A 15649-nucleotide genomic window follows, 5' to 3' on the forward strand; every position below is an offset into this window, starting at 1 on the left:
GTTCCTTTTCCACTACCCATATATAGTTTCATACACAAATCTAGTATACACATACATTGGTCTGCATCTACACTTTGTATAATGTTCTACCATTTTCTCTGGCTATCTCAGGCTAATATCAGACTGCTTTATTTATTACAGCTTTATAAAGTTTGAAATCTGGTAGAGCCATTCTTCCACCTTGTTATTTTTCAACAACTTCTGGCTTTCTCTTTCTGGGGAGGGGAAGGAGAACTCCCTGCACTTCCACATAAAATTCAGAGCAATCTGTAAAAAGGGGGAGGGCATATTTACTGAGATCTTAAAAAGACTACGCAGGATTAGCTGCTGGCTCAGTCGGTGGAGCATGTGACTCCTGATCTCAGGGTTGTTGAGTCTGAGAACGATCCTGGGTGTAGACACAACTTAAAAAGTAAAATAAGGGGGCGCTTGGGTGGCTCGATGGGTTAAGCCGCTGCCTTCGGCTCGGGTCATGATCTCAGGGTCCTGGGATCGAGTCCCGCATCGGGCTCTCTGATCGGCAGGGAGCCTGCTTCCTTCTCTCTCTCTCTCTCTGCCTGCCTCTCAGTGTACTTGTAATTTCTCTCTGTCAAATAAATAAATAAAATCTTAAAAAAAAAAAAAAGTAAAATAAGGAAAAAAATAAAATAAAGACTGCACTAGATTTATAAATCAATTTGGGAAGAATTAACATTGTTAAATACCAAGTCTTCCCTATCCACAAATATTTAGATCTTACTACAGTGTTTTTCAATTATGTTTTATAATTTTCTCCATAGACATCTTACACAACTTTTGTTAAAGATTTTTTTCTACACACAATTGATCCTCATTAATCTCAATCCTGGATTCCCTATTTGTCAATTCACCTACTTGCTAAAATTTATTTAGCAAGCTTTGCTATTTCAGTCATTCTTAAAACACATACAGAATGGCAAAAACTTTAGGTTGGTTACTGGCATATTCTCAGATGAGGTCTAACAAAGTGGTGTTCTGCCTCTTGTTTCAGCTATCATACTAGAACCAAGTATCCTCTTTATCGTCTATTTAGTGTCATATTTCTTTGCATCATTGTGCTTGAGTGAGGATTTTGGTGTTTAAAATGGCCTCCAAGCATAGTGCTGAAGTTCTTCTGTCTAGACTTCCTAAGCACAAGAAGGCTGTAATGTGCCTTACATAGAAAACACATGTATTATATAAACTCTGTTCAAGCACTGTAGTGCTGTTAGCCATGAATTCAATGTTAATCAATCAAAAATATATTAATAAATATATATTAAATAAGTTATCTGTATACAGAAACCTACATTAAATAAGTTATGTACTGATCAGTTGATAAAAATATTGTGACCAGGGTGCTTGCAGGAACCTAACCCTGTATTTGCCCCAGGAGCAATGATTCAGTATTCACTAATTCATTGTTCATGGCAACCTCATGGAACATAATTACTATGAATAATAAGAATCAACTATATCTCTTTTCCCCAACACCTCCCTAGTATAAAGAGTTAACTTTTTAAATTTTAATTTTCTAACTTTGTTTCTGGTATACAGCTAAAATAATTAATTTTATTATTATTGATTTGGGTCCAATAAGCCTGCTAATCATATCATCTGCAATTAATGACAATTTTGTTTTTTTCTTTTCCAATCCTTTCATTTATACACTTTGTTCTTTCCCTCTCTTCCTTCTGCCTTAATGTTCTGGCTAGGAACTCCAGGATGAAGTTGAACAGAAATGTTGATACTGGGCATTACCTGTGTTTTGTTTCTCATACATAGTATGTTTGCTATAGGCTTTTATTTTTGGAAGATATAGGTTACTAGACTGGAGACTCCTTTCTATTCCTGGTTTGGTTTATAATGAATAGATTTTTTTACTTACTTCTTCTGCACCTTTTAAGATCATCATATAATTTTTCTCATTTTATTTTTAAGCATAGTGTATTAGATGAATTTATTCTCCCCATTAAACCATGCTTCCATTCCTGGGATAAATCCCCCTACGATGTACTATGCTCTTTTTATGTTCCACTAGCTCAAGTTCCTCAGGAATAAGATCAGTTTGTAATTTTCTTCCCTCATATTTCATAGTTAAACTTTGGTGTCAAGGTTATGCTAGTCTCATTTATAAGCTGGGGAGCATTCTTTTTCTTTTCTGAACAAGTGTAAGATTGGAATAATATTTCCTCCTTCAATATTTGGTGGACTTGCTGGTGAAGCACCTAGATCCAGGATTTCCACCCCCCCCCCCCATTAAACTTTGTTTTAATGGGTCACAAAATTCTGTGACAGGTTTTTTGGTCAGACTGCTTCCACTAAAAAATACTGATTTTGAAAACTAGGGACTTAAAACTGCCACACATGAAACAAATGGTCTATAAAATATTCTCCTTTCATTCTGAAGCTTTTATGATGCACTGTTATCATTAACTGGTCCTTTTTCTTTTGTCCTGTCCTTTAGCTTTTATTATCATATAAAGTTATAGTTTAATAGACTATTTTTTAAAGGCATTAACCAGTCTTTTATTTAAAAAAATTTTTTTAGGGGCGCTTGGGTGACTCAGTGGGTTAAGCCTCTGCCTTCAGCTCAGGTCATGATCTCAGGGTCCTGGATTAAACCCTGCATCGGGCTCTCTGCTAAGCAGGGAGCCTGCTTCCCTGCCACCTCTGCCTACTTGTGATCTCTCTCTGTCAAATAAATAAAATCTTTAAAAAAAATTTTTTTTAAAGATTTTATCCATTTATTTGACAGAAATAGAGAGGGAGCGCCTGGGTGGCTGGCTCAGCCATTAAGCATCTGCCTTCGGCTCAGGTCATGATCCCAGGATCCTGGGATCAAGTCCTGTATCAGGCTCCCTGCTTGGTGGGAAGCCTACTTCCTCTCCCACCCACCCTGCTCGTGTTCCCTCTCTCGCTCTCTCTCTGCCACATAAATAAATAAAATCTTAAAAAAATAAAAATAAAAAAAGAGAGAGTGAGCACTGGAAGGCAGAGGGAGAGGGAAAAGCAAGCTCCCCACCGAGCAGAAAGCCTGATGTGGGATGCGATCCCAGGACCGCAGGATCATAACCTGAGCTGAAGGCAGACACCTAACTGACTAAGCCACCCAGGCACCCCTCAGACTTTTATTATTAAACTTAATGGCCAACTGAGACAAACAGTTTTGAGACAGTTCTCCTACTACTGATTAAGAGTAGGGCAGCAAGGGGGTGCTGGGGTGCTCAGGTCATGATCCCAGGGCCCTGGAATGGGACTCCTGCATTGGGCTCCCTGTTTGGAGGGAAGTCTGCTTCTCTCTTCCTCTGCCTATCCCCTGTTCGTGCTTTTTCCCTTTCCCAAATAAACAAAGTCTTTTTTTTTTTAAGATTCTATTTATTTATTTGACAGAGAGAGAGAGCACAGGCAGGGAGACAGAGAAGCAAGCTCCCCAATAAGCAGGGAGCCCAACACTGGGCTCGATCTCAGGACCCTGCCATCATGACCTGAGCTGAAGGCAGACACTTAACCAACTGGGCCACCCAGGGGCTCCTAAATAAAACCTTTAAAAAAAAAAAAAAAAAAAAAAGGACAGGGTGACAGGTACTAGGGATAATACTCATTTAGCCTCCCAAGCTTTCTAGACAGAGCAGATTGGTGATCTTGCCACTTCTGACAGCCTTCTTGTCCACTGCTCTGGTGACATCCACAGCAATGGTCTATTTCACATCATATCACAAATAGCAAAACAACAACCAAAAATATTCAGAGGAGGATAGTCATAGAAGCGCTCAACATACTGGGCTTGCCAAAAATGGTATGAATAATTTCAAGAATTTGGGTCCATCTTCCAGCTTCTTACCAGGGTGGTGATCGATTTTCTCCTTCGGCTCAGCAAACTTACAAGCAGGTGGGTGAGCTGTGTGACAATCCACCACTGATGCATTAATAGCCAGGCCTGATTTGGCCCAGACAGTTCAGGATAACCACCTGAGCCATGGAAAACATCTCTGACAGGCACATCTTTGACACTGAAGCCCATATTGTTCCCACAAAGAGCTTAACTCAAAACTTCATGGTACACTTCAAAAGCCTTTGCTTCAGCTGTAACTATGACCAGAGCAAAGGTGACCACTATGTGGGGTTTGAGAATACTAGTATCTAACTGGCCAACTGGGACAGTATAAATACCACCAATTCTGTAGTAATCGTAGAGTGGCAGATTCAAGAGCTGGACAGCTGGACAAGTTGCTGAGAGAAGACAATCCACAGCTTCAAGTGGCATGGCCATCTTCCCGAGTGTCTTTCTATCCCTTAAACCAAGGTGTATTGGTACTTGGGTCCAGCATGTTGTCACTATTCCAACCAGAAACTGATACAAATGCAACTGTGTCAGGGTAGAAGCCAATTCTCTTAATGTAGGTCCTCACTTCCCTAACGGTTTTCTTGTATCTCTTCTGGTTGTGGTGTGGCTTGATAGAATCCATCTTATTGTTTTATACCCAGTGTGTAAGCCAAAAGGGAATGCTCAGGAGTCTGCCCATTCTTGGAGTTGCAGTCTTCAAATTCTCCAAATATCAGTAGTAATAATCAGGATAGCACAGTCAGGTTGAGATGTGCCTATAATCACGTTTTCGATGAAGTCTGTGTCCTGGGACAATACTGAGGGTCACATAATACTTGCTGGTCTTGAATTTCCACAGAGAGGTATCAATGGTGATACGATGCTCACATGCAGCTTTCAGTCTATCCAAGACCCAGGCATACTTGAAGGAACCTATTCCCATCTCAGCAGCCACCTTCTCAAATTTTTTGATACCATCACATTTGTGATCAAACAGCCAGTAGCAGTGGACTTGTTTTCTAGTGAAAACAATGTTGATATAAATCTTTTCCTTTATCATTCTGGCATGGTCTTGGCAGTGGTTTTCATGACACTTGTATTATGGGGGCAAACCCATTGCAAAATGGGGCTGTTCTTATGGGAAGATTTCTGATGACTGGCTGAATTTAGTCAATGGTTATAGGATTACAGGGTCCTCAATTTTTAATTTGTGCCATTTCAGTTCTTATATATATTTTTTTAAATTTTAAAAAATGAGAAAGAATGAGATCATGAGCCATCATTGGGTTTTTTTACTGTGAGGTCCCATTATCCAAGCTCCTTGGGAAGGCACTTAAAACCCTCTACAGTCAGATGTCAACTTCCCATCCTTGTCAACAATTCTCCCATGTTCCAGTAATGAGCCATTGCTCCAGCCAAACACTCATACAATGTGTCTTGATACGAGTGCTTGTGAATTTTTCTTCCTGGAATATTTTTACTTTCTTGAAAAGCAGTGCAACTTACAAGTTAGGAATCTAAGTTTTGGAGTCAAGTTGCCAAGGTTCAAATCCTTGTTAACCACTTGTTAAACTAATTGTTTACTTTTTCTGTACTTCAGAGAAGCACACCTGAACCACCCAGGCGCCCCTTAGTTCTTGTATTTTTGAGGAACTTTACCATTTTGTCTATAACTTCAAATTTATTGGAATAAAGCTATTCATATTATCCTTTTATGGTCTACAGCACCGTAATCAAATCTACTTTTTACATTTCTAATACTGTTTATTTATGCCTTCTTTTTTCTTGGTCAACCTCACCTGAAGTTTATCGATTTTATTATTTCCTCAAACAAAAGAGTGTTTCCTTTGTGGAACCCTTCTACTATTATATGTTTGTTCAGTTTTGTGGTTATGTTTTTTCCCCAATTTTCTTTTTAATGTGGTAAAAAATTAACATATAAAATTTACCACCTTAACCATTTTTTTAAGTGAAAAGTTCAGCAGGATTAAGTATATTCTTATCATCAGGACGCCTGGGTGGCTCAGTCAGTTAAGCATCCTGGGATGAGTCTGCATCAGGCATCCTGCTGAGTAGGGAGTCAGCTTCTCCCTCTCCTACTCCCCCTGCTTGTGAGAGCTCTCTGTCAAATAAATATATAAAATCTTTTTTAAAAAAGTATATTCATATTCTTGTGCAACCATCACCACCATCCATCTCTAGGCCTCTTTTCATCTTGCAAAACTGAAACTATGGTTATTAAACAATAGCTATTAAACCTCCCATTTCCCCTCCCTCCAGTCCTGGCCAACTAACATTCCGCTTTCTTTACAAATTTGACTATTCTAAGTTCCCCACTTTGTGTTCGACTTTTTTTTAATTTCATGAGTTTCTGTTCTTATTATATCTTTTCTTCCTTCCTTTAGTTTATTTCGCTCTTCTTTCATGAACTTCTTGAGATAGATACTTAGCTCATTAATTTTTGGAGCCTTTTGTGTTCTAGATACTTTTTAAGTGCTTTCCATATATTAGCTTAATTCTCACAACAACCCTCAGATACAAGCTGTACTATTATTCTCATTTATAGGTGAGAAAACTGAAGCACAGAAAAAGTAAACAATTAGTTTAACAAGTGGTTAACAAGGATTTGAACCTTGGCAACTTGACTCCAAAACTCAGATTCCTAACTTGTAAGTTGCACTGCTTTTCAAGAAAGTAAAAATATTCCAGGAAGAAAAATTCACAAGCACTCGTATCAAGACACATTGTATGAGTGTTTGGCTGGAGCAATGGCTCATTACTGGAACATGGGAGAATTGTTGACAAGGATGGGAAGTTGACATCTGACTGTAGAGGGTTTTAAGTGCCTTCCCAAGGAGCTTGGATAATGGGACCTCACAGTAAAAAAACCCAATGATGGCTCATGATCTCATTCTTTCTCATTTTTTAAAAAGTTCAATCTCCTATCTTAGTTTTGTATCATTTACTTTATTATCACTATCCTTATCTGTAAAATGAGGATAACACTCTTTGCCCCTAATTATATTATGTAGTTGTGGTTTGAGAGTAAAAGAAAACAACAAACATGGAAAAGGAATTTGTTTACTTACATAGTAATATAAAAATATTTTTAAAAATATTTTAAATATTTCAGAGCAGTGATTTTATGACATTAATTTGTTAATATAATTGTAGGAGTAACTGTCATTATCAACCTCATCATGACAGCAGCAGCTAACATTTATTAGGTGTTCATCACTATTCTAAGCTCTCACCCTGTATCACAGTATTTACTCATTTAGTAGTTCCCAGACCCTGTGGAATAGGTACTATTATGGGCAGATTTACACAGATTAAAAAAAAAAAAAAAAACCACCTCAGGCTGATATCAGACAATAAGAACTTAGAAGGCGATTATAAAAATATAAACATATCAGATAGAGATGATAATGGGAAATTTAAAGACAGAGAAAAGGAGGAAGAAACAGCAAAAGAGTCTGATAAGTGACTCAGAATAGATGAGACAAGAATTTAAAATTACTAAGGGGCCATTATAAGATGAAAAACTCTAAGTTAAGTTTAGGCAAACTGTATTGTAAAATGGAAATAACAGGAGACTTAAGAGTCAGAAAAATCTCAGTTCTATTCTCATCTCTTTTATTAAATTGACATTTTACTTTGGGCAATTCTTAACGGCTCTGGCCTTCAGTTTTCTCATTTTATAAAAAGAAATAATAAAATTCAATTTGCTTACCTGAAAAGTTGGTTACAGTGAGTTTCAAAATACCATTTGTATAAAAATTTTCAATTTACAACCTATTATCACACAAACTGTGAGAGCAGGGCTTTATACACATATAAAGTAGATTACAGTTTTAGATGTTGAGCTGAGTATCATATAATAAGGCAGTAATTCACAAAAAGAAGTTGAAGACATGGTTTAAAAAAAAAAAAAAAAAAAAAAGAAGAAGGGGGGTGCCTGGCTGGCTCAGTCGGTAGAGCATGTGACTCCTGATCTCAGAGTTCTAAGTTCGAGCTCACACTGGGTATAGAGATTACTTAAAAATAAAATCTTTAGGGGTGCCTGGAGGCTCACTGGGTTAAGCCTCTGCCTTTGGCTCAGGTCATGATCTCAGGTTCTTGGGATGGGGCCCCACATCGGGCACTCTGCTCACCGGGGAGCCTGCTTCTCCCTCTCTCTCTCTGCCTACTTGTGATCTTTGTCAAATAAATAAATAAAATCTTAAAAAAATAAAAATAAAATCTTTAAAAACAAAACAAAACCCTAAAAATCTAGATAGAGTTATAGTAGTTATTAGGATATGAGTAAGAGTTTAATCCATGAGTAGGTAAGTCTCCAAGAGAATGTATGTAAAGAGAGAAGAAATGCGGCTGTCAGTTTAGTTAGAAAACTGGGGCACCGGGGTGGCTCAGTTAGTTAAGCGTCAAGACTCTTGGCTTTGCGTCAGGTCATGAACTCAGGGTCATGAGATTAAGCCCCGAGTCAGGCTCCAAGTTCAACATGGAGTGTGTTTGGGATTCTCTCTCTCTTTCTCCCTCTACCTTTTCCCTTGTGTGTGTTCATGCTCTCTCTCTCTCTCAAAATGAACAGACCTTAAAAAAGAAAGAAAGAAAAGTGCCCCAATTCAAACTCCCAAGTGCTTTCAAGACTTTCTTCAATAACCAACAACTAGCCATGAAGTCATCAGAAGCCCTTCTTATGGTGGGTTTATTTTAGAGTACCAAGCTCATTGTTTCCCCCAAATCTGTCATGACATCTTTCAAAGGTCAGACATACATGCAATTTTCTCTACACCCTGAGAATCAAAAGAACACATTAAGCTATAATGATAACAACCAGTATAAATACACTTTTCAGTTCCATTAAATAAGAAAATTTTAAAGAGCAAAAATGACTGCCTTTTATGAAAGTCTGGGATAGCAATAGGACTTTGGTAAGCTCCATCCACATCAAAGATATAACCTTCTTTCAAACAATCCCAACATAATACAAGCAGACCTTCAGTTTTTCCCAGGATTTTTCTATAGTCCATATATAATGTGTGTGTGTGTGTGTGTGTGTGTGTGTGTGTGTACACACCACTGCTGGTGGCAGAATAGGCCATAGTCTTCCAAGTGGTAACTCAACTTTGACATTCATGAAGAAAGATACTTTCCCTGTGCTTCAAATTGAGTTTTCTACTGTTCTGTTGTCACAATGATGTATGCATCCAGATGAATGGCATTTTTGTCCCTTAGCTAGTATCCCTAGGACACAAATGGCAAAACTAACACCATCAGGTTGGTTTACTTTACCTTCATTTATGTCCCACCCTCTCATGTGTAATTTTCACTATAATAATGACTTGTATGTCCAAAACAAAATCTCCAAGTTCTCACTCTATAGAATTTCAAACCAGTGAAGGAAGAATAAACTGAAATTTAATTTAAAAAGGAGCTGTAGGGCACCTGGGTGGCTCAGTTGGTTGAGCGACTGACTTCAGCTCAGGTAAAGATCCTGGAGTACCAGGACTGAGTCCCACATCGGACTCCCAGCTCCATGGGGAGTCTGCTTCTCCCTCTGACCCTCTCCACTCTCATGCTCTCTCTCACAAATAAATAAATAAAATATCCAAAAAACAAAAATAAAAATAAAAAGGAGCTATAATAATCAGATAATTTTTTGCAAAGAAAAAGTTTCCTAACCCCTCTGAAAGCACCAGTTTCCCTTTTTAGTCATCTCTCTTAACATATGGCAGCAGCCCATCCCACACCAACTTTTAGTTTGGTGGAATCAAGTAACTCCTTAAAAGGATTAAAGGAATAAAATGAATGCCCTAATGCAGTAGTTTCTAACAGGTTGTCTACAGCTCAAAATTTAGTCAAGAGATGTGCTTTGTTTGGCTAGCAGTAACTTTTTAAAAAAATGTGATTTAGTGTCACACGTTTAAAAATTGGGAGACTTCATATAAAAATCCAATTTTGATCTAACTTAAAAAGTGAAAAACTCCTGGGGCACCTGGATGGCTCAGTCAGTTAAGCATCTATCTTGGGCTCATGATCTCAGGGTCCTGGCATCCAGCCCTCAGTCAGGCTCCCGGCTGGTGGGGAGCCTGCTTCTCTGTCTCCCTCAGGCCCTCCCCCTGCTTGTGCTCTCTCTCTCAAATAAACAGATGAAAATCTTTAAAAAAAAAAAAAGGCAAGAAAGTCCTTAGAAGGTCTGACATCATGTGTTAACACTGGACTTCTGCTGCTTTATGGCCAAAGGCTAGGGCTAGGTAACTGCTGCTCCTATTAGATGGGTTCTTCTCCACATTCAAGATACCTCATTATATGTGACTGGCCTGGAATTTCTAGTCATTTGCCCCTCCTGAATAAAGGGATTAAAACAATAGCCTTAAATTAAGATGTAAGAATTCACAAAAGGGTAGAAATGAATCTAAAGTATATGTATGAATAGAAATTTAAAAGAGGGTAGTAGTGATTGGGATGGGGATGTTTACGGAATATTAAAGCTCATCTTTTACAATCCCCTCATTTATCATATACTGTGTAATTAATTTCTTTACAACCAAGAATATATTGTTCACTGATACAGTCTTCTGCTTCTATGAGAGTGTTAGTTAACAGATTTTAATTAATAACTGATACAGGAAATCTAGCCTTACTATTCTTTTTTTTTTTTTTTTTTAAAGATTTATTTATTTATTTATTTGACAGAGAGAAATCACAAGTAGACAGAGAGGCAGCCAGAGAGAGAGAGAGGGAAGCAGGCTCCCTGCCGAGCAGAGAGCCCGATGCGGGACTCGATCCCAGGACCCTAAGATCATGACCTGAGCCGAAGGCAGCGGCTTAATCCACTGAGCCACCCAGGCGCCCCTAGCCTTACTATTCTTTAAAACAATTATCTTTCATATGTTATCCTTCCACATTAAACACTGTTGAGATTTTAACTGGGATTACAATGAATTTATAGATTACATATTGGGAATCATATTTCTTTTTTAGATTTTATTTATTTATTTATTTGACAGACAGAGATCACAAGTAGGCAGAGAGGCAGGCAGAGAGAGAGAAGAGGAAGCAGGCTCCCTGCTGAGCAAAGAGCCTGATGCAGGACTCGAGCCCAGGACCCTGAGATCATGACCTGAGCCGAAGGCAGAGGCTTTAACCCATTGAGCCACCCAGGCACCTCGTGGGAATCATATTTTTAACAATACCAAAATCTTTCTCTTCAAAATGGTACATAATAATCTCTTTTCATTTATCCAGATCTTTAGTACTATTTAGTGAAGTCTAAAAGCTTTCTTTAGGGGCGCCTGGGTGGCTCAGTGGGTTGGGTCCCTGCCTTCTGCTCAGGTCATGATCCCAGGGTCCTGGGATCAAGCCCCACATCAGGCTCTCTGCTCAGAGGGGAGCCTGCTTCTCTCTCTGCCTCTGCCTGCCACTCTGCCTACTTGTGATTTCTCTCTGTCAAATAAATAAATAAAATATTTTTTTTTTAAAAAAGCTTTCTTTATAAAAACCTTAATGTACTTCTTACTACATTTACTCGAGTGGGATCTCTTTTATTCTGGGGAGCAGTACTTTTTATTGTACAAGGAATCTTTTCTCCTAATTACATTTTTAAATTGGTTATAGCTAGTACTTGAACTTGAATCTGACTTTATATGAAATCTCTTATTAGTTGACTTTATGTGAGCTGGGGGTCAGCAAACTCTGATCCTCAGGCCAGCTACTTATTTTTGTAAATAAAGTTTTACTGGAACACAGCCATACCCATTTGTTTACCTGCTGTTTTATAGCTGCTTTCATGCTAGAATAGCAGAATTGAGTAGTGACAACAGAGATTCTAGGGCCTACAGAACCTAAAATACTTGTTATCTGGCCCTTTATAAAAAAAGGTAGCCCATCCCTGATGTAGGTAACAACAATCCTATCTCTTCTAAATGTACTCTTTTTACTTACTCAGAAATGAATAGGATCTCCAGCATAATGGCAAATATGAATGATGTCAGAAGGCATCCCTGTCTTGGAATGCTTTTATTGTTGTACTGTTAAGTCCTATGTTTACTACAGGTTTCTGAAGATACCCTCGTTAAGAACATTTTCAGAACTGGAGCACATCAGTTTCCTGAGCTTCTGCCTTCAACTCAGGTCATGATCCTGGGGTCCTGGGATTGATCCTTTAGTTGAACTGGGCTCCCTGCTAGGCAGGCAGTCTGCTTGTTCCTTGTCCCCCTTCTTCTGCCTCTCCACTCCTTGTGCTCTCTCTCTCTCAAAACAAATAAAATTGTTTTTTTTTAAGATTTATTTAATTTGACAGAGAGAGAGATTGTGCACAAGCAGGGGCAGTAGCAGGCAGGGGCGAAGCATGCTCCCCACTGAACAAGGAGGATCATGTGGGGCTTGATCGTAGGACCCTGGGATCATGACCCAAGCTGAAGGCAGACGCAAATGACTGAGCCCCCCAAAATAAATAAAATCTTTAAAAACAAACAAACAAACAAACAAACAAGAACATTTTCAGCACTTGAAATTTTAATTTGAAAGACTAAACTGGGGTACCTGGTGGCTCAGTTGGTTTAAGTGTCTGACTTCAGCTCAGGTCATGGTCTCTGGATCCTGGGATGGAGCCCTGTGTCTGACTTCACACTCGGCAAGGAGTCTCTGCTTATCCTTCTCCCTCTGTCCCTCCCCCTCTCAAAAAATAAATAAAGGACTTAAGTTTATTCTGAGATTATGTCCTTCCACCTTTTTCTGTGAAATTAGTTAAATTAATTCAAAGAAGTTATTTTAAAAAATACCTTTGCCTAGTAAAATAAAAGCTGACAACTCTATATTAACCCATGAACTAGGTCATAAAACCTAAGTCTAGGAAACAGTAGGTTAAGTTATAAAAAGACTATAGTGATATTTACAGCAGAAACTCTAAATGGAGACCATCCAGCATATTGCTTTTCTTACTCTAAATTATACTGGGTTTATGTATGTAAAGAAACAACACAGACTGTGGTTAAGTGGGAAAGAACATGTGCTTTGGGGTCTAGACAAGCTTGGGTGGGAATTCGGTCCCTCCCTGCCCTCCCCACAACCCTGCCAGCTGTGAGAACTTAGGCAAGCTACTGAATCTCTCTAACCAGTTTCTTTCTCCTTAAATGGGGACAAAGTAGCAACAAAGTAGTTGCCCTCAGGATTCAATGACTTAAAGCACACAAAGCACTCTGTATCATATCTGGTCAATTACAAGTGTTCAATAAATGTTAGGTGTGGGCCTGTTGCATCAGCCGGGTGGGGCGCTGCCTGCCGACCCAGGCTCCCCCGGCACGTGATCATCCTCTGGGGGCGGGCCTGGGGCAGGAGGCCCAGGCTCTCCCTGGCTCTGGGAAAGCCGGCCGCCCCGGAGCCAGCAAGGACAGATCTGACGTGACCTAAGCCCTGGCGATTTCAGTATTAGTTTACCCCTTTGCTGATGGAAGTAAGGGTGATGATCTGCTTCCTGCTGGCACTGAGGATTATATCCATATAAGAATTCAACAGAGAAACGGCAGGAAGACCCTTACTACTGTCCAAGGGATCGCTGATGATTACGATAAAAAGAAACTAGTGAAGGCGTTTAAGAAGAAATTTGCCTGCAATGGTACTGTAATTGAGCATCCAGAATATGGAGAAGTAATTCAGCTACAGGGTGACCAGCGCAAGAACATATGCCAGTTCCTGGTGGAGATTGGACTGGCTAAGGACGACCAGCTGAAGGTTCATGGGTTTTAAGTGCTTTTGGCTCACTGAAGCTTAAGTGAGGATTTCCTTGCAATGAGTAGAATTTCCCTTCTGTCCCTTGTCACAAGTTTAAAAACCTCACAGCTTGTATAATGTAACCATTTGGGGTCTGCTTTTAACTTGAACTAGTGTAACTCCTTCATGCAATAAACTGAAAAGAGCCAAAAAATATATATATATAAATAAATAAATGTTAGGTGTTGTTATTATTTTATGTACTTTTTAAAAAGATTTTATTTATCTGACAGAGAGACACACAGCAAAAGAGAGGGAACACAAGCAGGGGGAGTGCAAGAGGAGAAGTAGGCCTCCTGTTGATCAGAGAGCCTGAAGCAGGGCTCAATCCCAGGACCCTGGGATCATGACCGAGCCGAAGGCAGATGCCTAACAAGTGAGCCACCCCAGCGCCCACCTCCTTTTTTATTCAAAAATTTTACTTTTAAGTAATCTCTATACCTAATGCAGGGCTTTAACTCACAGCCCTGAGATCAAGAGTCCCATGCTCTACCAATTGAGCCAGCTGGGCACCCCAATTTTATGTTCTTCTGACACGTGTATAAATCTTTTAGGATATTCACCTAGCACCAAAATAAACACCTCAAGTTAATAATTCAAAGGAAAGGAAAAGGATCATTCAATTTTGAATGGGTTAATAGCTAACAAATGGATGGATAATGTGCAATATTATTTGAGAAAATACTCAGCAATTTTGATTGTTCTACATATTTACTTATCCTCTAATTGTGTATGTATGTCTCTTGCACCAAATAAACAACTTGAAAATATGGATGAAACACAAGGAAGACACTATTAATAAAGAGTAAAAATAACATCGAATTAAGTATTCCAACACTTTGGTAAATGCTGGTTACAATTTCATTAAGGATGGAATAAATCAATATGAAGTTCAGAACAAAAATTTCCATTTCTCTTTAATTACACAGATATCATAGAAGGGTCAAGATTTCAAGAACACTGAAAGAAGAAAGGAAATGTGTAAAAAAAAGGAAAGGAAGGAGCTATTGGAAAGAAGTACCAACTGAAGAGTACAACCAGGAGCTATATGGTAGGAGAGAAGAGGCAGAGAGTAAATAGCAAACAAGCTTTCAAAAAGAGAATAGAATAAATAAATAATTTTTTAAAAAAGAAATTATTTATTTGACAGAGAGAGAGAGTGAGCCCACAAGCAGGGAGAACAGGAGGCAGAAGAAGAGGGAGATGCAGGCTGACCAGCTGAGCAAGGGGCCTGACGTGGGGCTCAATCCCAGGACTCTAGGATCGTGACCTGAGCTAAAGACAGACGGCCAACCGATTGAGCCACCCAGGCACCCCCAAAAATAAAATCTTTTTTTTTTTTTTTAAGATTTTATTTATTTATTTGAGAGAGAGACAGGGAGAGCATGAGCGAGGAGAAGGGCAGAGAGAGAAGCAGACTCCCCGTGGAGCTGGGAGCCCGATGCGGGACTCGATCCCGGGACTCCGAGATCATGACCTGAGCCGAAGGCAGTTGTCCAACCAACTGAGCCACCCAGGTGTCCCCAAAAATAAAATCTTAAAAGAGAGCGAGAAGAAAGAAGTTTTAAAAGAAAAATGTGTGTCTTAGTGGGAAAGTGACATGAACAATTTGGGCAAAATATCCGTGTACCTTCAAGCATGTTCAACTATTAACAATTCTTACTGATAGGTCAAAAGGAAAACTAAAATTCTTAATGTTCTAAGCTTGGATCCCCAAAAGCAGTAAGAATTTACTTACTTCACTAGAGCAGCTGCTTCAGGAAGGACATCAGCAAATGACTCACGGAAAATGATTGCATTTTTCCTTTTGCAGTTCTGTATGACATCATTGGCGAGGTAAAAGAGATTTAAACGGTGGGGATAGGCAGCTAGAGACAAAAAAAGACAACAAATAAAACCAAATGAGTCAAATTATACTTTGTTCAACTTATTCCAAATACAGTGTTCTCAAACTGTGTAACCACTATTATGTGGGTGGAGAACAAATAAACAGACAAGTGAACTAATGGATCAATTTATTGAAACTAGTTTCTAAAAGCATTGATTGTCTCA

At 39.0% G+C, this 15649-nt stretch overlaps 1 protein-coding gene across 6 annotated transcripts in view; it reads right to left on the bottom strand.

Annotated features, from left to right (window-relative positions):
* The window catches only part of RPRD2 (regulation of nuclear pre-mRNA domain containing 2), a 103476-nt gene that overhangs the window by 44357 nt on the left and 43470 nt on the right, over nt 1–15649 (bottom strand). For all 6 annotated transcript variants that reach the window (XM_082685907.1, XM_082685912.1, XM_082685910.1 and 3 more), the window contains exon 2: nt 15336–15465. In XM_082685907.1, coding sequence (XP_082542033.1) covers nt 15336–15465 — 130 coding nt within the window. The remainder of the gene's footprint in view (nt 1–15335; nt 15466–15649) is intronic.

Source organism: Mustela nivalis (assembly GCF_964662115.1).
Source record: "Mustela nivalis genome assembly, chromosome: 10".
NCBI classification, from domain to species: Eukaryota; Metazoa; Chordata; class Mammalia; order Carnivora; family Mustelidae; genus Mustela; species Mustela nivalis.